The sequence below is a fragment of the Typopeltis vanoorti genome, chromosome 5, assembly GCF_054136105.1.
Source record: "Typopeltis vanoorti isolate ZY-2024b chromosome 5, IOZ_Tvanoo_1.0, whole genome shotgun sequence".
In the NCBI taxonomy this organism is placed as follows: domain Eukaryota; kingdom Metazoa; phylum Arthropoda; class Arachnida; order Uropygi; family Thelyphonidae; genus Typopeltis; species Typopeltis vanoorti.
In genome coordinates this window covers 21,029,460-21,054,129 of record NC_143553.1, presented here as the reverse complement: position 1 = coordinate 21,054,129, position 24,670 = coordinate 21,029,460, and the positions used below count along the sequence as shown (strand labels likewise).

The 24,670-nt window shown below is 37.6% G+C and overlaps 1 protein-coding gene across 1 annotated transcript in view; it reads right to left on the bottom strand.

The window, feature by feature from the left end:
- LOC150106259 (alpha-scruin-like) overlaps positions 1-24,670 on the bottom strand; it is a 163,436-nt gene that overhangs the window by 7,962 nt on the left and 130,804 nt on the right. The window contains exons 3-4 of the mRNA XM_090392968.1: positions 14,172-14,336; positions 13,684-13,907 (exon numbers count right to left, since the gene is read on the bottom strand). Coding sequence (XP_090249094.1) covers positions 13,684-13,907; positions 14,172-14,336 — 389 coding nt within the window. The remainder of the gene's footprint in view (positions 1-13,683; positions 13,908-14,171; positions 14,337-24,670) is intronic.

Below are 24,670 nucleotides of genomic sequence, written 5' to 3'. Positions count from 1 at the left end.
TTTTATCACAAAAGTATTTAACAGGTATGGAATTTCAATTTTTTAATCCAGAAAAAAAAAACATTGCTATCCCTCAAGTACAAGACATTTTTGAACATAAAACATACAGCAAAACTTTTACAACCACTGAACATTTTTTGGTTGCCTTTTGCCCTGTCACAAAAATATCCACCATTCTCACATCTCTTTAGGATAGGCTTCTGCCATTTGGTTTTCCATGTATCTACTAGATTCCTTGATCATGTGGCTTATCTTATTCTGGACAAACTGGAAGATCAGCTTTTCTTCTCCTTGAACAACATAAGTCTTACATTAAATCTCATGATTTAATGTAAGACTTATGTAAGACTGGAACAAGAGAAACCTTCATAAAGTTGCTTCCTCATAGGATGGTTTTATAAAGAAACATGTGAAACATTACTTCATTGTCCTAACTTAAATATATCTAATTATCTATGTCTAGCCCCTTTATGGGAGATAGTACTTTATAGGTCTGCTAATCTTTCCTAAAAAGTACTTGATTATTGTGCACAGATTTGGTCGCAGGGTTTCATTGGTGAGAAGGATATGTTGGAAAGGGTTCTGAGAAGATTCACAAAGTTATTGGTCTTTGGAATGTGGAGTTCAAGGACAGATTAAGAGAATGTAAGTTGCAAAGCCTCGTGAATAGGAGGAAGGGCGGGGATATGATTCAGACATATAAGCTAGTTAGGGGTTTTCATGAGGTTCACATGGAAGAAATTTTTCATAGAATGGTAGAACAAAAGACCATCACTGGAAACTGTATAAGAATGGTGTGAGCAGAGAGTTCTTTGTATGGAGAGTGGGTTGGTGAGTGGAATCTATTGCCTGAGTGTGTGTGTTGTGAGTGTAGACACATTGAATCAGTTTAAAGCACGGTTGGATGAGCATTGCGTGCAACAGTTATGTACCTCCCACGATGAGTCTCTGACTCCATGGAGGTCATTTTTTTTTTTTTTGACAAAGTTTATTATCATCTTCACATATGTAGATTATTTACAAATGTACAATCGAAGTATTACTATTACATTTTTGTTCACTACAAATATTCAGTACATAATGTTAAGTGAAAATATCTTATTTAAATGTGTATAAATAATAATGCTAACAATGTATTTTACATTTTTTCCCATATATTTACAATTCATTTAATGTGTTAAGAGAGAGAGAGATATTTTTCATATTAACAATACTGGATGTGGAATAATTTTATATAATTATAAATACTTGTCAATCAATACCCGCTGCAAGCCCAGTGTTGATTTAACTGTTTTTATGTATGTGATTGGAACTTAAATATGAAGATATATATATATATATATATATATATATACGAGGTGCCGGCCTGGCTGGCCAAGTGGTTAGCTTATCCGCTCTCCAGCCAAGAGGCTGTGGGTTTGAATCCTGAGTAGGCAAGAATAGGCTGTTAATTTATATATATACATATATATATACGAGGTGTAGCTATTAAATAATGAGACAAGGTGAGCTGTGAATCGTGTACCTGTAGCAGTGGGATGCACTTGCTCTGTGAATGACCTTGAATGTTCTAGAAGCAGCTGAGATAAGCACTGTTTACTGTTGCTCATAGTTAGTCTGTAGGTAGTTATAAAAGAAACACGTGTGAAGTCGCTTTGCCAGAATAATGTCTAACGTGAAACTCGAGCAATGCATTACTCTCAAATTCCATGTGAAATTGAAGAAATCACCGACCGAGTGTTTGAAACTGTTGCAGGAAGTGATCAAGAAGCAAAGAGAAAATCAATGCACTGGAAAACTCCCATGTCACCGAGAATGAAAAAAGCAAGAATAAGCAAGTCAAAACTGAAGGCGTTCCAGCCCACAGTGTATTGTCTGTAAAGCAGTATCTGGCTGATAAGAAGATCTCAGTGTTGGACCATCCACCTTACTCACCGGACTTAGCTTCATGTGACTTTTACCTTTTTCCAACGTTGAAATCCGCATTGAAGGGCACCCATTTTCAGTCAGTGGATGAGGTAAAGGAGAAAATGGCAGTGTTACTGAAGCAGATAACACCTGTTTACTTGCAGCGCTGCTTCCAAGAGTGGAAAATTCATAGGCAACTGTGTTAGAGGAGGGGAGTATATTGAATAGGATAACAATTAAGTTATACAATTGTAATAATAAACTACATTTTTGCAACCAGTCTCATTATTTAATAGCCACACCTCATATGTATGAATGCTTTTTTCCAGTAGACGCGAGTACATGTGTCCATAGATTACCACTGCTTGAGCATGGTTTAACTTTTTTGGAAAAGGGGGGGGGGTTGGATTTGGATATGGCATGTTTCTGTCCTTTTGTTGGTGTTTGAGAGGAGTTTGTTATAGGTTTGTGTGTGTGTGTGTGTGTGTGTGTGAGAGAGAAAGAGAGAGAGAGAGAAATGTTAATAATAATAATAATCTCTCACACTACTACTGTTTCCACTGCCAAGCACTTCTGTCTCTTCAGTAGCACTTTCCTGATTTTTCCCTTCATCTCTTTCTTCTGATCTCTTGCATGCATCACACACTGTACTTCCATCTAGTTACACTTTCTCCAGTGCACTCACTCCAAAGCCAATCAAATGCAACCCATCATGCCTGTATAATTTCATTCTTCCCTCAAACACATGCCATTCATCCGCAAACTGTCCACCCTTCTCCTCACACAGCTCTGCTAGCATACCATTCATGATTTTGGCTCTCTGTCACAACTCATCATCATCATACCTCGGCAACACACTAAAAACCTTTCCTACTACACTGTTATCTTTCATTCTTCTCAATAGCCTCCCGCTGTTTGTCCTCACATTCTCCTTATGTCCACTTAGATCATTTGTCCTCACAATCACGACTATCTCTTTTGTTTGTTTCTTCCTCATGTCTAATGCCTTAATTATCCTACTCAATCTCCCTCCTGGATAACAGAACTTATGGATTCTCTCAGTAACTAGTCCTCTAACTATGGAATCTCCATATACTGTTATCCTGGAATCACTCATAAGCCCTTTTACTCTTTTTTCTTTCACTCTATTCTCTTGCACACTTTCATTAGTTTCCACTAGACATCTAACATCACTTCGCATATTCCTCATTTCATTTTTTATAACTTTCATCAAATCTTACATTCAGACAATCTCATTCTGTCACTCCCTCAGTCTCGTTACCTCTTTTTCTGCTCACCTTACTTCTGTTTCCTCATTCATACTTTCTTTTGCTCCCTCATCACTAACTTCTGCTTCTACTTTCTTGTATTATTTCACTCCCTCAGTTTCTCTACCTTTCGTTTCATTTAAGTTTCTTTCATGTATGCCATCTTCAATCTTTCAGTCAGTTTGCATTCATTGCCTCATGGTCTAATAATATATTGCACTTCCGACAATTAGTTACTAAGGTGGCACTTTTTAGAATTTTATGTTATTGTCTGTTTACCATTTGCTGTAATGAAGATGCCTATGAAACTTAGGCAAAACTACTACAAATAAATAAGCTTTCACATGAGTTTTCCTCCATTTATTATGCCAACTCATGGTATTCCAATATTGAAACTTAATATTTGGTTCAAATGATCTTTGAACCAAACATCATTATCATATCATCTACATTCTCCCCTTGCTTTATTGCTATATGCACACTCTTTGTCGTTACTCTAGGCAAGCACTCCTCTAACATTCTATTCTGCACACCTACATCTCTCTCTCTCTCTCTCAACTCTATCCCTTCCATGCTCTCCCACTTATTATTATTATTATTATTTCAGGCAACTCCAAGGAGTCAACAGACTCATCGAGGGAGGCCCTAACATCATGTCAAGAACAACTATTCGACATTCACACAGTATCTATCATACCTTGCCTTGAACTCATTCACGGTCATAGCACCCACAACAGACTTTGGCAGCTTATTCCACTCATTTACCACTCTCCAAGTAAAAACCTAGCTCTAACACTCTTGTTAACCACATTCTTGCACAGCTTCTATGGCCCCTAGTCCTCCCACCACCAGTCCTATTCTGAAAAATATCTTCTGGATTGATTTTATAGAAATCCTTCAGCAATTTGAATGTCTCAATCATATCACCATTTTCTGCCAATCAACCAATTTTTGCAACCCACAAATCTTCAATCTGTTCTCATAAGGTTCATTCCACAGACCTGCCACCATCTTGGTCACTCGTCTCTGGATCCTCTCCACCTCCTCAACATCAAGAAGAAACCCTGGTGCCCATATCTGGGCACCAGGACTAGATGGGGTCTTATTAGGGCTCGATAGAGAGGAACAATAACTTGTTTGTCTCTGTTGGTTAAAGTATTTTTCAGTAACCAAGTGATTTGATGAGCTGATTTAGCCACTTTTGCAATGTTCCCCCTAAACTTCAACTCTCTATCCACCAACACTCCCAAATCCCTGGCCTCGTCAATCTCCTGGAGCACGGTTCCACCAATGTGATATACTGCTGCTAATCTTTTCATTCCAAAATGCATAACCTTACACTTTGTCACAATAAATTGAAATCCATTTTCCCTAGCCCACTCCTCCAAACTATCCAAATCATCCTGCAAAATTTTAACATCCTGTGCACTCACAATTGCTCTACCCAACTTTGCATCATCAGCAAACAAGCGAACACTTCCTTTCAGATCCTTTCCTATATCATTAATGAACAAATTGAAAAGTAGTGTTCCAAGAACAGAACCCTGCGGCACACCACTAGTCATAAGCCATCTTTTTGACTCCACTACTGAATAAACCACTCTCTGGTATCTCTCCATCAACCACCCTCCTATCCATCTCACCAACCCTATATCCATCCATATCTGCTCCAGTTCACTGATTAGAGTTCCATGTGGAATCCTGTCAAAGGCCTTGGCAAGGTCCAGTAGAATCACTGTAAACCCATTACCCCTATCCAGTTTAGCCGTCACTGTGTTATAAAACGTGAGCAAGTTACTGAGGCATGATCTACCCTTCACAAAACCATGTTGCGCCCCCATACAGTATCCCATTTTTATCTATCCAATCCTGTATTCTTCTCTTGACTAGTTTCACCAAGAACTTGACAACGATTCCTGATATGCTAATCAGTCGGTAATTTACAACAGTAGTCTTGGAACCTCCTTTATGCAGTTGAACTATTTACTCCTCTTTCCACCCCCTCGGGACTAACCCAGAACTGAGACTCAGATTAAACAAAATGGACAAGGGTACTGACAATTCTTTAGCCGCTTCACGTACGACACGAGCTGGTATACCATCCCATCCCACAGATGTATTGACATTGAGGTTTTGCAACAGACTACTCACCTCCACCTTATTCACTACAATTCCCATATAATCTATTGGTTCATTCAATTCTGCAATGTCACCACCTGGATGACATTGCAGAAATTTTGCAAGAACTTTGCAAGAGTATAAAGTGCTCGCTCAGTAATTCAACTATATCAACTGATTTGGTTACCTCCCTGCCATCGGCATTCTTTAAAATCATTCTGCCATATACAATTTTTCTTTTACTTGCAACATATCGAAAAAACTGTTCAGGATTCTATTTAGCCTGCATGGCCAATGTTCTTTCGTAATCCTTTTTTACTTTTCTTACCACATCGTTACCCTTCTGGCCTGGGCTTTATACTGTTCATGGTTCTGCCGGTCACCTTTCTCTTTAAATTCCCTCCATAGTTGTTTCTTTTTTTTTTGCAGCTCAATCTTAATGGTGTTATTCATCCATTTAACTCCTACTTGATTTATTATTCGGACTCTAGGTATACAGTCAGCCATTGCTCCATGCAACCACTTTTTAATCCCCTCCCATGCACTGTCAAGTTCTAGCCCTTGCAGTTGTACATGCCATGGCACTGTACCAATCAATCTCCTAAGCTTGTCATACTTACTAGCCCGATAATTCCAAATGTACCCTGTCTTAATTGTAAATTCCACACCCTTAGCCACCTTCCACGTCAAGACCCCATGATCACTCTCACCAATTGGTGGCAACGTGGTCATATTCGTTACAGCCAAATTCTCAGATGCAATTACCAGGTCAAGCACTCTCTGACCCCTAGTATTTTCCATTACATGCTGTCGCAGATAGTTATCCCTTAATAACCGCATAAAATCCAATTCCTTCCTCCTATGTGTCCTCTCCTCCTTCCAATCATGTTACCATAGTTGAAATCTCCCATAATAATTACCCTCCTTCCACTCATTTCTTCTATTTGTTTATGCATACTATCTCCACCATCTATTTCATCACCTGGTCTATAGCAGCACCCAATTGTTTATTTTGTTCTGCTAGTTTCAATCTCACACCAAATAGCCTCAAATGTGCTCATTTCTCTATCCTGCAGTTCCATTTCTATTCTCCTTGGCTGTAGCTCATCTGCTATCATCAATAACACACCTCCCCCATTTTATTCTCCCTGTCTCTCCTGAACACACCATACCCCTCACATTCAATCCCACTAGCTGTGTCATCTTCTGTCAGCCATGTTTCACTAATGCCAACAACCTGTGGCCTGGAAGTGCCAGCCAAGGCCAAAAAGTCTTCCCTCTTGTTCCTAATACTTCTGGCATTTGTATACATGAATTTCAAAAGCCGATTTGTCCCATCCATATTTTGATTCCTTATACTAACTATCCCATTCTGATTCGTGGTCTTTCCTACTCGCTTGGTCATATTACACACATTCACACACTCAACTGTCTCCCTAAAATCTGCATATCTACTCCCCCCCCCCCTTAATAGCTCTAGTTTCCATGGTTCTGTACATTCACTTCCACCACATTCGACAAACAACACCTTTTCAAGTCTCCGCACACCAAATCCATTCAGATGTAATCCATCCATTTTATATAAATTTCGCCCATCGAACTCATTCCACACATCCACAAATTCCACACCACTCATCAAAACATAATTCATGCATAAAGTCATTGGCAATTATGGTGCTCCTATACTCTTCACTGTCATACTACGGCAACAGACTCACCATCCTAACTCTCTCACTCTTTTCTTTTGCTACCTCAAGCAATTCCTTCACATCCTCACTCATAGCCTTTTTGTTTCCTTTCAAATCATTTGTACCCGCAACCACTATCAATTCCTTCACCTGCTGTTTTTGCATTCTAATTGACTCGCTCACATTCTTTACGTTCGCACCGGGTTGGTATGAATTTGTTAAACTCTCAACTATCACACCTCTTACTAAGGAATCCGCATACAACATATGCTCTTTCATTTTGTTTAAACTCACTTTCATACCCTTATTTTTTCTATCATACTTTTGCCAATTATTAGTCGGTATGCTTGTTAAAGATTTTTGCCAATGCTCCAGCTGCTGATTTACTCTGTGTATCGCTCTGTGTAATAGTGCTATTTCACTCATTGCATCAGTGTCATCATTTTTATTCTCCGATGATTCATTCAATCATTCTGTATGCTTAACTTCATACTCTCTTTCAACGCCGCTCTCACAGCTATCAGGTACTACCTCGCAAATATCATCATTCATACCTCGTATATCGCTGTTATCTAGATTCTCACTTTCGAAACGATATTACTCACATGACCTGAAACACTCTTTAAATCCTCACATTCTTTACACTTTTTGCACTTTACACTTTTATCATCTTCTATTCTCTTATCTCGCTTTCCCTTGGCCCTCTAATCTCTTGATTTTCCTCATCCCTATTTCCTGATTATTTTTTTTCCTGCCCTCCTCTCTCTCTCTCTCCTTTTCTCATTCCCGTAACGTTCACACTTCATGTTCACCTCACATCGGTCAGACTTTCATGTCTTCTAATCCCTTCCTTCACATGAGTCAACTCATTTTTCATACACCCCACTTGCCCCTATCAAAATCTCTATCTCCCTCTACGAGCATCCTACCTTGACTCGAGATTCAATGACACAGTGGGCACATCTGGCAAATCTTTCCTATCTCCCATCACATTACCTAATATCAAATCCATTACTGCCTGATGCTTGTCTTCCTCACCCCTTAATATAATTTCCTGAGTGCCATCACCACCACCACCACTGAAACCTGAGATCCTTATACTGAGGTCACCCAACTGTACTCCCAATGTCTGCATTTTATGCACATCAGCACTCCCTTCTATCTTAACTGCCACATTTTAAAATGATGGGAAGCATACATGCCACAGGCAAAGCAAGCTACAAAATCATGTAATATATTGAAAGTTTATTTTTCACTTGGTCAGACTATAATAAATTTAGTTTAATCCTTTATCCAAGTGTGTGCAAACAAAGGTTGCACCTGAAAGTATCTTCATGACTGGGGTAAAGTGGTACAACACCGGGCAACTTTCAGGCGCAAACTTGGTTTGCACACACTTGGATAAAGGATTAAACTAAATTTATCATTTAATATACTTTTCAAAATGTGATCTTTAAATGGTCATGGTGGGCTGGAGATAAAGAGTCAGTAAAAGCCATAACTGAAAGAATGAAAATGTATAATCCACAAAGAACAAGTACTTCAAACTTGTAGTATAAGTACTTCAAACTTGTAGTATAAGTACTTCAAACTTGAAGTACTTGTACTACAAGTTTGAAGTACTTTTGAAAAAGTACTTCAATGCCTGTTAAATGACACAGTGTGTTCTCTGCCAGGTTTGCTGTATTATGGGATGAGGAAATCCTATCACTTTCATATAAGATTCATTCATTCATCTTCAGTTGATAAGTGCTTATGAAGGTTATTCACATCTTAGAGACAATGTTCGAGAATGTTGTTGTAGTTTTGCAGACAGGAAAAATGTAATATGACTGAGACTTAAGTTGGCAAGAGAGAGAGGCCTGGAATATTGCTATTAAGTTAGATTAAAGAGAAGTGATTTGTAGAATTTGGAAGATGGGAAAAGTGATATGAGAGAGACATAGAAAAAAGATTTAACAGGGTAACTGAAAAACAGTAGGTTATACCAGTAATTGTACAAGGATCTTGTGAGTATGGAAATACAGAGTGGATTCTTTTGCATAGATCATGGTGGATGAGTGGAATGTGTTGACTGAATGGATGCTATATTGGTATTTGGTGGCGCTAGTGTCTTTGGTAAATGTGGCGGTCGAGTTTAGCTAGTCTACAAAACGTGTTTTAAAGTTAAATATAGTGTGGCTTTTTGTCACAAATTGTGCTGCAATTGTGCATCGTTTAGAAACAAGTGTCCTTCAGTGGTATTATTGTTTAGAACTGTGTTGTATATATTGTGTTTTCACTGCCGTTTGTTTCACTATATCAACGTGTAAAGATGGCGTCCAACAAGAAACGTACGTCAGCGGCGCGCAGGACTTCTACTACTACACGAAAGGCTGGCTCAGTGTTAGATTTTTCGCAATGGATGCGTTGCGGAAACTGCTACATGAATGCACCGAAAAATGTGAAGGATCTGTGGTCGGTCTGGCAAAATGAGAAGAACGAAAATGTCGACGTATGTGAGAAGTGTCGGGATAGGCTGGAGCGTTTAGGAATGGAAGCTGACATCGGGACCGTAGCGGAAGAACTTCGGCGGGAGTTTATGAAAATGAAAAATGACCTTCATCTTCTTCATGAGGAAGTGCTCAGTAAGGAGATACTGGAAGTTAAAGCTGAGTTTAATGTGTTAAACAGAGAAATTAGGACTATAGAGATTACTTTAGCTGAAGTAACTAGAACAGGATTACATATGGGTGAGTCTTTGGTGAGTGATTCAGTAATAAATAGTATGGGAGTGATTGGGAGTCAACATAATAAAACCACAAGTGGCCTAGAAGAAATGAGATGTAGTGAGAGTGGGGGGGTAAGTAATAGAGAGTTGAGTAATGAAGCTGGGAGAGTCATGCTGAATAGTGTAGAGAATGAGTCCATGAGTGTGGACTTGAATGAAGTTAAGAGTGGTAAAATATATGGTGATTCTATGATTAAGGGTATGGAGAGTGGTATGCATGAGGGGCGCTTGGCTGATGGGACAACAGAAAGAGTGGCTTTAGCAATAAAGAGAGGGCATGAAGCAGACAAGATGATAGTTATGGTGGGTACGAATGACCTGAGAGGTAGTATAAATCGGGTAGGAAAAGATTTAAGAACATTATTAGATATTGTGAAGAGGAAAAGTGTCAATGGGAGAATAGTGTGTGTGCTGCCTCGTTTTGACAATTACGAGTTAAATAGACGAGCAATGATAATGAATGATATGATTGCAAGAATGTGCAGAAAAAGAGGTCTGGAGTTTGTTGATGTTTGGAGTGTGTTTGAAGGAAAAAGGCAGTTGTATGCTAGAGATGGACTGCATCTTAACATGGAAGGACATAAGCGATTGAAGAAGTTATTGTTTTCTGAACAGGTTGAAGTTATTGGGCAGGGAAACTAATATTGAAAAGGTTGAGTGTAAGAGAGAGAAACTTTAGCACTGATTGTGTATTTATTGATCCTTATAGGCAGAATAAATTGCAGAAGAGAGGGGATAAAAATCGGCATAGGACTATGGTAGTTAGTGACTTATATATCAGTTCTAAAGCAGGTACAAGATCTAGAGGGAATCTGCAATTTTTGTATACCAAAGCTAGAAGCATTTGAAATAAGAGAGAAGAATTTTTGGCATTAGTCAGTGAAATCTCACCAAAAGTTGTAGGCATTAGTGAAACTTGGCTGTCAGCAGAAGATGTGGTCACTGGAATTGAATGTGATGGGTACAGTATTTTCAGGGGGGATAGAGAAGATAGAACAGGAGGAGGACTGTTGATGATAGCTGATATGTTGCAGCCAAAGAAAGTAGTATATCATGATGATAGACATGTGAATGAGAGTTCATTTGAGGCAGTCTGGTGCGAAATAGTGACCAACGCAACCAAATATACAGTTGGATGCTGCTATAGGCCAGGGAGTACGGGGGGAGATATTGAATTCATGCATCAGCAACTTAGTGCAATGAGTGAAGGCTTAGTGATTATTATGGGGGATTTTAATTATGGTGATATCAATTGGAAGGAGGAAATATCACGTAGCAAAAAGGAAATGGAGTTCATACATCTTCTACGAGATAATTACTTGAAACAGCACGTAACTGAAGGGACACGTGGTGTGAGAGTGTTGGACCTGGTTATTGGTTCAGAGGTTATATGCATAAGTAAGGTGTCCTCGTTACCTCCAGTTGGTGAAAGCGATCATGTGGTATTGACTTGGGAGGTTGCAAAATCTGTGGATTTTTCTATTAAGAAGGGGTATGTACGGAACTACAGGTTAGGCAATTATAACAAGCTTCGGAGTGAGCTTGCAGCCATCCCATGGCAGAACATATTGCAAGGGAAAGATGTTAGCAGTGCTTGGGATAAAATCAGCGGGTATCTGAGGAAAGCAATATCAGACTGTGTCCCCATGGTCAGGAGGTCAAACAAGGCAGGCATTAGATGGATGAGCAGTAGTATCAAGCTTGAACTGCAAAAAAAGAAAATGTTATGGAGAATTTACAAGGAGAAAGGCGATCAGGACACCCATGAGCAGTACAAGGCTCAAGCTAGGAAGGTTACCAGCATAGTAAGAAAAGCTAAATCAGATTATGAGAAGACCTTAGCCAAAGAGATCAAGAGTAATCCCAAAGAGTTCTTCCACTATGTGGCAAGTAAGAGGAAGAATGACTTCGGAAAGATAACCTTAGTGGGTGCTGATGGTATTGAGGTGACAAAATCAGATGTAATAGTCGAGTTACTGAGTGATCACTTCTCAATAGTCTATCACCCAAGTGAGGATATCTCTACACCTATAGCAATACCTAATGTGAGAATTGAAGCTAAAGAATCAGCGGTATTAAATATATTGCAAAACTTAAATGCAAACACTGCGGTAGGCTTAGATGGAATATCAGCTCGGGTGTTGCGTGAATGTGCAAATGAATTATCAACCTCTCTTACCTGGATATTTAATTTAAGTTTGAACTCTGGTATGGTCCCTAGGGAGTGGATGTTAGGCAAAGTGGTTCCTTTGCATAAGGGTGGCTCTAAAACTGCGGTATTGAATTACAGACCAATCACCATCTCAGGGGTAGTGGTAAAAGTATTGGAAAAGTTGGTTAAAGACAAAATTCAAGAATGGGTGGATCAGGATATGACACTCTATAGAGGCCAACATGGTTTTGTTAAAGGTAGATCCTGCCTTAGCCATCTATTATCCTTTTTTATAATAGAATGACATCTGAGTTGGACAAAGGAACTGGCTACACAGTGGTACTTCTGGATTTTGCTAAGGCTTTTGACAGGATACCCCATAGAACACTGTTACGCAAATTGGAGCAGATGGGAATGGATATTAAATTGGTGATATGGATAGGAGAATGGCTCAGGGAGAGATACCATAAGGTGGTGTATGGAGGAGCCGAGTCCAGAATGAGGCAGGTGACCAGTGGTGTGCCTCAGGGCTCTGTGCTTGGGCCAATGTTGTTTAATTTGTATATAAATGATATAGGAAACGGCTTAAAGGGAGATATTCAGTTGTTTGCTGATGATGCAAAGTTGTGTAGTGTAATAAAAAATCAAGCTGATGTTGAAAGTTTGCAGGAGGATTTAAATAAGCTGGTAAAATGGGCAAAAGAAAATGGATGTCAGTTCAATGTGGAAAAGTGTAAAGTCATGCATTTTGGGATTAAAAGATTACCAGCTGTGTACTACATTAATGGAACAGTACTCCAAGAGATTGATGAGGCTAGGGACTTAGGGGTATTGGTAGATAGGGAGATGAAGTTCAGAGGACACATTGCTAAGGTGTCCAAGATTGCACATAGGATTACTTGGTTGTTGAGGAACACACTGACATCCAGAGATAAAGAGGTTATTATTCCCCTTTATAAAGCATTGATACTTCCACATGTGGATTACTGTGCTCAGGTCTGGTCACCTGGATTCCTTGGAGATGAGGAGGCTGTGGAGAGGGTTCAGAGAAGAGTGACCAAGTTGGTGAGTGATATAAAAAATGCTCCCTACATTGATAGATTGAGAGCTTGTGGATTGCAGAGATTGGTTGATAGGCGAAGAAGAGGGGATATGATAGAAACATTCAAATTACTAAAAGGTTTTTATAGGATTGATGCAGGGGAAATGTTTCAGCTGTGTGATAGTGATGGAAGAACAAGAGGTCATCTCTGGAAATTAAAGAAGAGTGTGGTTAACAAAGGTGTCAGAACAAGGTTTTTTGCCTGGAGGGTGGTGAATGAGTGGAATTCATTGCCTGACTTAGTTGTGAGCTCTTCGTCTGTAAATGAATTCAAGAAGAGATATGACAGATATTGTTTTGCTAGTTTGGGTCTCCCGCGATGAGTCTACTGACTCCATGGAGATACCCGTAATAATAATAATAATAATATGCACTTTAAGCAAGGAATGATAGGTGTAGTAATCTGTACGCATTAGAACTTCTTACATCGATCACATGATCCATGGAGGACTATTAAACAGTTCTTTATTCTACTACCCCCCATCTTATGAAGTGGATTTTTCTAGCAACTGTAGCTCAGAGTCATTTAAGAAGAATGTCAATATTTTTTTCTAGTATACTTTAGTTTTATATGTAGAATTGCTACAAAATAAAAATGAAAATGTTTATTTAACCCACCATATCTTTTAGGATCCACTAAAAATAAAACATATTAAAAAAAAAACTTTCTTATTTACCAATTGCAACTGTAGCTGCACAGTGTCTCGGGTTGCCAATCACTGTTTTCCTTTCCCACGTTGCTTCTTCGACATTATATGAATCAACAGCACCCATGCTAACTAAATACTGCCTTTCTCCAACTCGGAACAGTGAACAACCACCAGTTAACCAGAGCACACCATCTATTACTACAGCATTACCAAATGCTCTTGGACATCGCAATGGTGGTCGACTTATCCAGCTATAAAGAAAATGAATTTTTAAGTATAAATATTTATTAAAACCATTTTAATGGACAAATATAATTCTCTAATTATATTATTATTATTATTTTTAAAATTATATCTAAAATAATTACATTTTGTCATATATTAAATTAAAGAGCTGTTAAAATGATATATGAATCACTTGTTTAATTACTTAAGTACTTTTACTTTCTTATTTACCAATTGCAACTGTAGCTGCACAGTGTCTCGGGTTGCCAATCACTGTTTTCCTTTCCCACGTTGCTTCTTCGACATTATATGAATCAACAGCACCCATGCTAACTAAATACTGCCTTTCTCCAACTCGGAACAGTGAACAACCACCAGTTAACCAGAGCACACCATCTATTACTACAGCATTACCAAATGCTCTTGGACATCGCAATGGTGGTCGACTTATCCAGCTATAAAGAAAATGAATTTTTAAGTATAAATATTTATTAAAACCATTTTAATGGACAAATATAATTCTCTAATTATATTATTATTATTATTTTTAAAATTATATCTAAAATAATTACATTTTGTCATATATTAAATTAAAGAGCTGTTAAAATGATATATGAATCACTTGTTTAATTACTTAAGTACTTTTATTTTATTGTTTAGAACAAGTACCAAAATTGTTTAATTTGATAACTTGTACTTTATGAGTTTAATCTTCAATGTACTGCAGCTGAGGCAGTCTAAACGATTTGCAAAGCAAAGGGCCATATTTGCAGACTGCACTGCTGAGAAATAGCACTGTCACTGAGTAGTTCATATAGCAAAAGTATAACCAACACCAAGAAGGAAAAAATACATTTATTAAACTCACTAATATCTCACTGGTTTTCTACCCAGCATCATCAGAGCACAATGATAACTGTGTCAGGCATTATTATGATTAATGAACAACACCTAAGCCTTTCTTTATGTATTCAAATAGTAAAAGGTTGGTGATATCCCTTTTAAAAATTATCCTTAGTCCAAATAAAACTTCTCAATTCACTGAAAGACAAGACATCAAGCTACTGAAGTCAGTCCAGAGACAACCTGAATATTGTTGGGAAGATTCTGCACTGCAAGGAAGGTCTCATATTACAGCATTTCCTTTGTGTTTGAGTCTTAACTTTATTGTATAAGGTCATTGACTATGCAATGGTTAGAAGAAAAATACCAGCATGGTGGAGTAGCATGGAACATTAACTATAAAACAAAATGCTCTAATCATATGCTACTAATAGCCATCAGGGAAACCAGAATTCCAATACTGCATAGGAAATATATGCAGTGACTGTGCAAATACACGGGCCATGAGGCCAGCAGCAAACTTTAAAGACCCTTCCAAATCTACTTCACAAATAGACACTTTTTGAGTTCCAAACTCAACAATATTCATATCCATTCAGAGCCTTCAGAATTTTCCCTATTGTCATCATTATCATTATTATTACATGACACATCCAAGGACTCATCATGGGAGGACTTTCTACTCTACTCCACCACACACATCTCACCATCTCCCCTATTACTTAATTCTCCAACTTCATACAATGACACTACTACCATCAATGTCCATCCTCACCAACAACAGGAATATTTTTTATCTGTAATTGTGTGTGTTCTCATGGCCAATTTGTTTGTACATGGGATGAAAAATCTAAGTTTCTGGAAAAAAAAAACCCTGCTAAAAAAAAAAGACCTCAAGCTACTGAAGTCAATCCAGGCATAGAAAACATATGCAGTAACTGTGCAAATACATTGGCCATGAGGCTAACAGTGCCCATGTTGTAAGACTTCACAGACTATGGTCTGTGAAGTCTTACTAACTGCTACAGTAAAGACCATCTTATCAGGGGATCTTGAATTATTATTATTATAATGTAACACCGGGGTGCTTAAGGGTCAAAGCTGTATAACTGAGAGGAGACCTCCACATAGCCTTTAAAGGAATGCGGAGAACCGACCAGGGCTTCTGACCTAATGTCCAATCCTCACCTTCTCATGGTGCACCCTGTTGGGTATCAACTTGGATACTGAACGAACAAGGATGGGCTGGCAATTTGGGATTTAGCCGACCAAATTGTATTCTTATTGGTTAAACCAAAATAAAAAATGATGGTACGACATGAGAAAATTTCATGCCGGCTGGGGCGTCACCCGGTTAAACAAGGCCCCCGTTGTTTTTGCCAGGGAACCAGGGCAAACAGCGAAAAGTCGGCTACTGGAACAAATCTGAAAACACACCTCAACTCAACATCACCAGAGTTAAAGATCGGTACTATCAACGTAAGAAGCCTGAATAGCAAAGAAATGGAGCTAGCTGAGGAATTAGATAAGTACCAGATCGACATAATAGGGTTGATTGAAACAAAAAAGACAAAAACTGGTGAGATCTTTCTGAGCAACAAATACAATGTTACATTCAGGAAATGACAATCAAGGAAAAGAAGGAGTAGCCATAGTATTCAACACAAAATACGAGGCTAATCTTCTTGAATGGCAGTCAGTCTCAAGTACAGTAATGTGGGCAAATATGAGAATGGGGAACTGGCCTATGGTCCTACAGAAGGTTCTACTAAGGTAGAAATGGAGGAATTTTTTGAGGCTTTAGAAAAAGCAACTGACACAATGAAAAAGGAAAAGTTGGTCCTTGTTGGGGATCTAAATAGCAGAGTAGGAAATGATTGTCAGATATACAAAAATATTTTGGCAAAATTTGGAGAAAAGAGCAAAGCTAATAATAATGGAAAATATCTGTTGGATTTCTGCTCAGGACATGGACTGGTTATTACTAACACCACGTTCCAACATAAAAATGTGCACAAATTCACATGGAGAGAAGAGGCAAAGAATAAGAAAAGTCTCATTGACTATGTTATTGTTGATAGTGGTGTTTTCTCCCTGGTGCAGGACACAAGAGTGTACAGAGGATTTGAAATTGGAAATGATCACTATTTAGTCTTGAGCAGGATAAAATTGAATTTCATATTGAAAAGAATAACATGTAAGAAAGTTTTAAAGCAAATAAAAGTTGAGCAGTTCTCAGATGTGAACTGTAGACTAAAATACACAAAGATTATCGAAGAAAAATGAAAGTGTTTGAGAACAGGAATCAAACCTTTGATATTCAGTGGCAAACTCTGAAGAACACATTGATTGATTCTACCAGAGAGGCATGTGGTGAGGTTGTCTGTAATGATAAAAAAACCAGAACACCCTGGTGGACACAGGAAATTAAAGAGGCAGTGAAGGAAAAGAAGAAAGCATATCAAAAGTTCCTGTCAAATAAGTCAGCTTGTGCTCTTAGAGAATACAGAGACAAATGCAAGAATGCTAAACACTGTGTAAAACTAGCTAAACAAAAATCATGGGAGGACTTTGGCAAGAATATAGAAAATAAATATCAAGAAGGTGGCAAAATATTCTGGAGGTTGTTGAAGAAGCTTAGGAATGGAGGAAAGAGGCAGTGAAGAGGCAGAGGCACTGTAAAAGGAGTTAAAGATGATAAAGGTGACATGAAAACGGGAGAAAAATATATCCTTGAAGTATGGAGTAATTACTTTGAAAAACTGCTAAATGAAACAAGCAGTGATGACAGCACAGTGGTAAAAAACACTGACCAAGCATGCAGTCAGGAATACATATCCATACTTGAAGTAGAAAAATCCAAAGGCTTGAAATGAGGAAAGGCAGCAGGATGAGATGATATTCGACCAGAAATGCTGAAGTATGGTGGTGTAAGAGTCTTACAGTGGCTGCACTGCATAGTTCAGAAAGCCTGGACAGAGGGACGAATTTCCGATGAGTAGAGCTCTCATAGTACCCATATATAAAAAGGCAAATAAAACTGAATGTGAGAATTACAGAGGTATTTCCCTACTGAGTGTTCCTGGCAAGATCTATGCAAGTATACTTGAGAAACGGTTGAGAAGAATTGTGGAAGAAAAGCTTGGTGAAGAACAAGCTGGATTCAGGCCAAATAGAGGCTGTCAGGATCAGATCTTCACTTTACGACAAATAGTCGAGAAAGCATGGGAATATAACAGAGATCTGTATTTAAGTTTTGTAGATTTGGAAAAGGCATATGACAAGGTGCCAAGAGATAAGCTATTCAATACGTTACAGTTATATGGTGTCAATGGGGCATTATAGCAAGCAATACTTAGTCTGAGTAAGTCTGAGTACAACTCAAGCAATACTTGAGTTGTAAGTCAGCAGTTAGAATTGAAGGAAGTACAGGAAGATGGTTTAATGTTAAATCTGGTATGAGACAAGGATGTAAATTATCCCCTCTGTTATTCATTATCTATATGGATCACATTATGAAGGAAAGTGGTATTAAACATGATATCAAAATTGGAGATGTTAATGTCAGCTCTTTGCTTTATGCGGATGATGTTATACTTCTAAATAAATCCGCTACAAGTCTGCAAGATTCTCTGACTAAATTGAATAGCTGTTGGATATGGTATGATATAATAGATGTGATATGAAGGTCAGCAATAAAAAGACAAAGACAATGAAAATAGACAGAATCACTGAAAATGTCAACTGTGTTGTGAATGGAATAGAATTAAATATAGGAATAGACAACAGAATCAGCAAAGCTGGTATGGTAGGAAATCAATTGAATAAATTCATATGGAATAGGAGAGAAATTAGTCGCAACACTAAATTAGCTGTATACAAGACAGTGTTCAAACCAGTTTTACCTTATGGATCTGAGAGCTGGGTCAGAAGTAAAACACTTGACCAAAGACTAGAGACCGCAGATATGGGAGTCCTGAGAAAGATTATAATCGTGAGCAGATGGCATCAATGGCAATATCATATTAAAAACGAGGATATTAGGAAAGAACTTGACATTGTCAACATCCAGGAATGCATTAGCAGATCTAACCTCAGGTGGTATGGTCACTTAAACAGAATGGGCGAAGAAAGATTAGCAAAACAAGTGTTCTCTGCTAGGTTGGCAGGAAAATGACCCAGAGGAAGACCAAGATATAGGTGGATTGATATGGTACAAAGTGTCTTAGACGATAGAAATATAAGATCTGATAATGTTGGAGTCTTGACAAGTAACAGACTGATTTGGAGGAAAACTGTAGATAGGAAGTTAGTAATGATGTAATTTTTTTCATGTAGTACTATCATATCCTGTACACCCTTTGAGGGTACATGGCAAGAATTTGATGATGATGATGTAACACCTCCAGGGAGTCCAGACTCATCGAGGGAGAGTGTGCCAATATCATGAACGATTGATCCCTTCCAACTACTAACCATGCTCAAACTTGCTTAACTTTTTGCAGAGTCATTAGTAGCAGAGGCTCTACCAATTGATCAATCTTTGCTGGCTAATCAACTCAATAGGGATGAGTTAAGATGACTGATTCTGTTTTTTGGTGGAGATGTACATGGATGCACCAAAGAAGTTCTCATAGAAGAAATTATGTAGTCCTGATTGGATGTTGAATAGGCATATAGAAATATCAAGGCAGAAGGAATTTATGTGAAATTATAAGGCAGGCAACTATCACAGACTTAGAAACCTGCTTAAAGCAGTACAATGTATTTAAGAATTTGAAGGAAGAGAGGTCAGTAGTGTTGACAGCAATGGCAGATTGTATATCTCAGGTGAAGAAGATAAAGGTTCAGATGGATAACTAAAGAAATTAAAGAGAAATTGCTGGTGAAAAAGAGATTATGGAAGACATAAACAGTGAGAGGTGTAGAACATATGCATGAAGAGTATAAGGCTATATATAAGGAATGTGACTGGTATTGTAAAGAGAGAAAAATAAGAATACAAGAGGGGACTAGCAGTGCAATCCAAGGAAAATCCGAAGGAGTTTTTTTTCACTGTGTGGCAATTAGGAGGAAACATAATTGTAGATGGATTATCTCATTAGATGGAGATAAGACTCAGGTAATCGATGCAGATGACACACTTGAGCTATTTAATGATCACTTTATTAGAATGTTCCATCCTGGTACAGCAGGCTTTATTCCTAGAGGGATAAGGAATGGTGAAGTGTTTGAAGTAAATGCTAAGTTAAATATTATTAAGTCTTGGGGAGGGGGGGGGGGGGACTAGATGGAATTTCTGTGCACTGACCATGCCAGTAAATTGGCTATTTAGTGAAAGTCTTGCATAAGGACAAGTTCCTGGAGAGTGGAACGATTGTAACATAGTGCCATTGCATTAAGGTTGTTATAGAATGGAGGCATTAAACTATAAGCCTGTTTGTATTTCTTCTGTACTTGTTCAGATTTGGGAGAAAGTGGTAAGAACTCATATACAGAATTGGGCAGATGATAAAAAAATAAAATAAAAATAATCTGAAACAGGTTAAAGCAGGGGATATCATTGGCGATAGCAGATCAGCCACTTCCACGTTTTAGGAAGAGTGAATTAGCATGCAAATCTATGGCACTTATGGATCTTATAAATTCCATATTCACATTTAATTTACTTATCATCTTTGTATGTATCAATCAACATTCCTTTGCAAGTAATTTCCACCAATTCTGGGATTGGAGGTCTAGACAGTGCATTATCTTAAGTATTTCGGCAAAAATTAAAAAAACTTACAGATAGGAATAATTAACTGAGTGAAGAAATCCTATATGGAATACACACATACACCAAAATTTTGAGATATTTGATAACTATGTGCAAAAAGAGTATCACTTCAAAGTTATAAACAACACTGATTACTTTTTCCTGTTAGACTCCTGCTAACATGTGTGGTACTAATTGGTTTCCTATGAAAGTAAATTTTCTGGAAATATTTTTAAGGGTGGACTATATATAGAATACAAGGTATAAATGGGTTAAGCAGATTTTCCCCTTCCAGATACAATCAAAGAGCATACATCACAGGGTACACCACTGTAAATATGAGAACAATATTCAAAGGATTTATGATGTGTTAGGAGTTATACAGGAGAGAACTAATCGTGAACAAAAAAGAATACCAAGATTTTTGAAGATTGAGGAAGCTATGGCTTCCATAATAATGATCATGACTAGTGATTGGAATAGTATCAAAAGTAAGGTGAGATGAAGCACTTTCTTTCTTCTGAGAAATAAGATAGAATTGTGTCTTGATAGCATTGAAATTCTCTAGATTATCTCAATTTGAAAATGGTAATAAGATCCGTGTTTAAGACACTGATTATAGAAGTTCATGAAACTTGAATCATTTGAGCACCACAAGTCTTCTTGAATGAAGATGAGGAATGGAGTGTGCTGTTATGAGCAAACTATGGATAGGATCGAAGATTAGAAAAAGAGAGAGAATAGGTCACTAGTGCATAGACATAATTATAGAATGCATCAGACTATGAGAGAAAACCTCCATCACCCATAATAAGCAACTAGTGAGGAAGTTGGAAATCTAATCACAAAGGACAGGATAGAGACCATAGGATAGTAGATTACTAAGAAGGCCTTGATGCTGGATTGATTAAATGTCTTGAAAATATCAAGAGCAACTACATATGCTTCTCCACTTTTTCAATGGTCTGTATCCAAAGGTGGGTAATGTTAGCTAGGAGATCTGCTGTGGAACAAAAGTAGAAGAATTCATCTTGATTATTAATTAACTGGAGGGCCTCCAGGTAGCAAACTTGCTGGCCATTAATGGCCTTCTCAATTACTTTTGCAAATACAGAGGTGAGTAAAATGAGTATTGTAATGTGATGGCTGACTTTTATCCACCTTTTCAGTAATAGGTTGGATAATGGCTTAGTTCCATGTTATTGGAATTCTGGAGCACAACTTTTTAGCACATATGGAGAGATACTATCTGGACCAGGGGAGTCATTAGTATCAATGCTGTCGAGAACATTTCTGATGTCCTTCTGGCAGAAAGATTAGAAGACATTCTATTAGAAGTTTGTAGTCTAGTGTTGTTTTTATGTACAAGAACTAGAAGAAAAGACTGATGTTGTTCAAGGGGATCTGCCTAATCATAGTACCATCAGGATATAGGAAAAGTGGAAACAAGGAAAGGTGGAATTTGTGCCAAACAGCTTAGCAAAGGACCAGAAGTCTAAATTGCATTTATGAGCAGGTGGCAAGTTTTTGCATTAGGCCCTTACGATGCTTTGGATTTGCTGATGATTTACAGCAGCTATAGGCTATAGCAGTGGTGTTCAACTGTTTTTACCAGGCGAGCTACTTTTCTTTAATAAGTTATTTGGCGATCTACTCTCTTATATAGATCACGTTTCCACAACCTGATATCTGATTATGCAAAATGTCTATTAAAAATAAAATAGACAACTAAAAACTTTATTTGTGTATTTAAAAACTTATTTATCACTTTTAATTATTTTAATACAACAACAACAACAAAAAATATATATTGGAATAAAATATTTATTTCTCTATTTTGAAAACCAAAGTTAGAAAAAACAACAGATTGATTACAAACTCACAAGTTACAGAAAATGCTGGTTGATTTAAAAAAAAAAAAAAAGTTAATGTGAAATTTGGCATTGTTTGGACCTAACAATATTTACATAGTCAAGTTGATATGAAGAAGTGGCCAATTGCAAACAATCATCCAAATGATCATTTGCAATTTGGTTTCTCAACTGATTTTTTATGACGGTCATATTTGAAAAAGTGGATTCTGACAAGTATGTCGATCCGAAACACGACAGAATTTTTCGCACAATATCAGTTAATATTTGGAATTTTTTATGTGCATATTTCCAAATGACTTCATTGTTTATTGATTTTAAATATAAACTATTCTGAATGTTTATTATCTCAAGTTCTACTTCAGCTTGGTTTATATCAAACAGCCCACTAATTTTATTTGAAATTTCTGTGATGTTCAAGTATTTTTTAAATGGATTATTGATAAAAGATACAATCATTTCAGTTTTATTAAAATCTTTAAATCTTGAATTTATTTCTTCCTCAACTAATTCTATTTCACAAATAAATTCTTTTAAATCATAGCGAAGCATTTCTTGATTTTGTTCAAAAAATTTTAATAAATATGGGAGATGTCAAAATTCGTGGTCATTTATATTTTTCTTTAATAAAAGTAAGTATTGTTGGAAAGTTTTTATTGAATTTAACATGTCAATTAAATTTTTTATCTCTCCCTTGTAACTCTAAATTTAAATTGCTTAATTTTTCGTACAGAAATCTACTAAAAATTATCATAACAACCATCTTTTATCACTCAATTGTGGATAAATATCTCCTTTTTCATCAAGAAAAATTTTTATATCATTAATTAATACAAGAAATCTTTCTAAAAACTGACTTCTGCTGAGCCAGCAAACATTATTATACAACAGAAGATCCTTATCATCTGCCTGTAATTTAAATAATTGCCATTGCAGGGCTTTTCCTCAAACAGAATTTACAATTTTAAATGTAATATCCAAAACATCTTTTATGTTTAATCTTTTGCTACACAGTACTTGTTGGTGAATAATACAGTGGTACATTAAAAAAATCTGGATATTTGTCATCGTTTTTACATAATGAAATGAAGCCTGATTTATTACCTATCATTGCAGGAGCACCATCAGTAGTAATAGACACAAGTTTAAAAAGCAGAAGGTTTGTGTTGTTTCACAAATTCATTAAATGCCGAAAAAATGTCTTCTCCCTTAGTCCTTCCCAATAATGGTATAATTTTCAAAAGTTCTTCTTTACTTGAATAATCTTGAAACACAATGTGAATAAATACCATTAATGCTAGAAGACGAGCGGATGGAAACAGTAGTAGGAGAGACAGAATGAGAGAGGGATATGGAAGTGCTAGAAGTGGAGAAAATGGAAACAGTAGGAGAGAGGGAATAAGAGAGATGTATGGGAGTGCTAGAAGAGGAGAGAATGGAAACAGTAGAAGAGAGAGGTATGGGAATGAAAGAAGAGGAGAGAATGGAAACAATAGGAGCGATGGAATGGTAAGAGGTATAATGTATGGTGACTCAATGATCCGTGGTGTTCAGGATAGGATGCGTGAGGAGTGTTTGCCAGGAGGAACAATAGAAAGGGTGGCTATGGCAATTAAGAGAAGTGAAAGGGTGGATGAGATGATTGTGATGGTAGGAACGAATGACTTGAGTGGTAATGTAAGTCGGGCAGCGAGAGATATGAGATTTTTGCTTGAGACTGTACGGAAGAAGACAGAGAGAGGAAAAATAGTGTGCATGTTGCCTAGGTATGATAATGATGAGCTGAGCAGAAGAGCGGTGATATTGAATGGCATAATAGCGAGAATGTGTGACAAGAGAGGACTGGTATATGTGGATGCTTGGAGTGCGTTTGAGGAAAGAGAGGAGTTGTTTGCGAGAGACCGTTTACATTTGAATGAGGAAGGACGTAGGCATCTGGAGAGATTGCTGTTCTGAACGAGTCAGTGTGTCCCAGGGAGGATGATAGCAGGGGTGGCCTCTTGTGGGAATAGATACTTGGGAGAAGGGAGACAATGTCAGGTAAGACTGAGCCCAGTGGAGTCTAGAAGGGATAATGTTGGGTATAGAAACAATGGCATTTATATGCTGTATACTAATGCCAGGAGTATCCAGAATAAGGGAGAGGAATTGGTGGCGCAGATAGCATCAGCCTGGCCAAAAATTATTGCGATCACTGAGACGTGGTTGACAGAAGGGGATATAAAAACAGGGATAGAAGTCGCTGGGTATAGCATTTTTCGCCAGGATAGGAGGGGAAAGCATGGTGGTGGGGTGCTGCTTATGATAAGTGATGGCC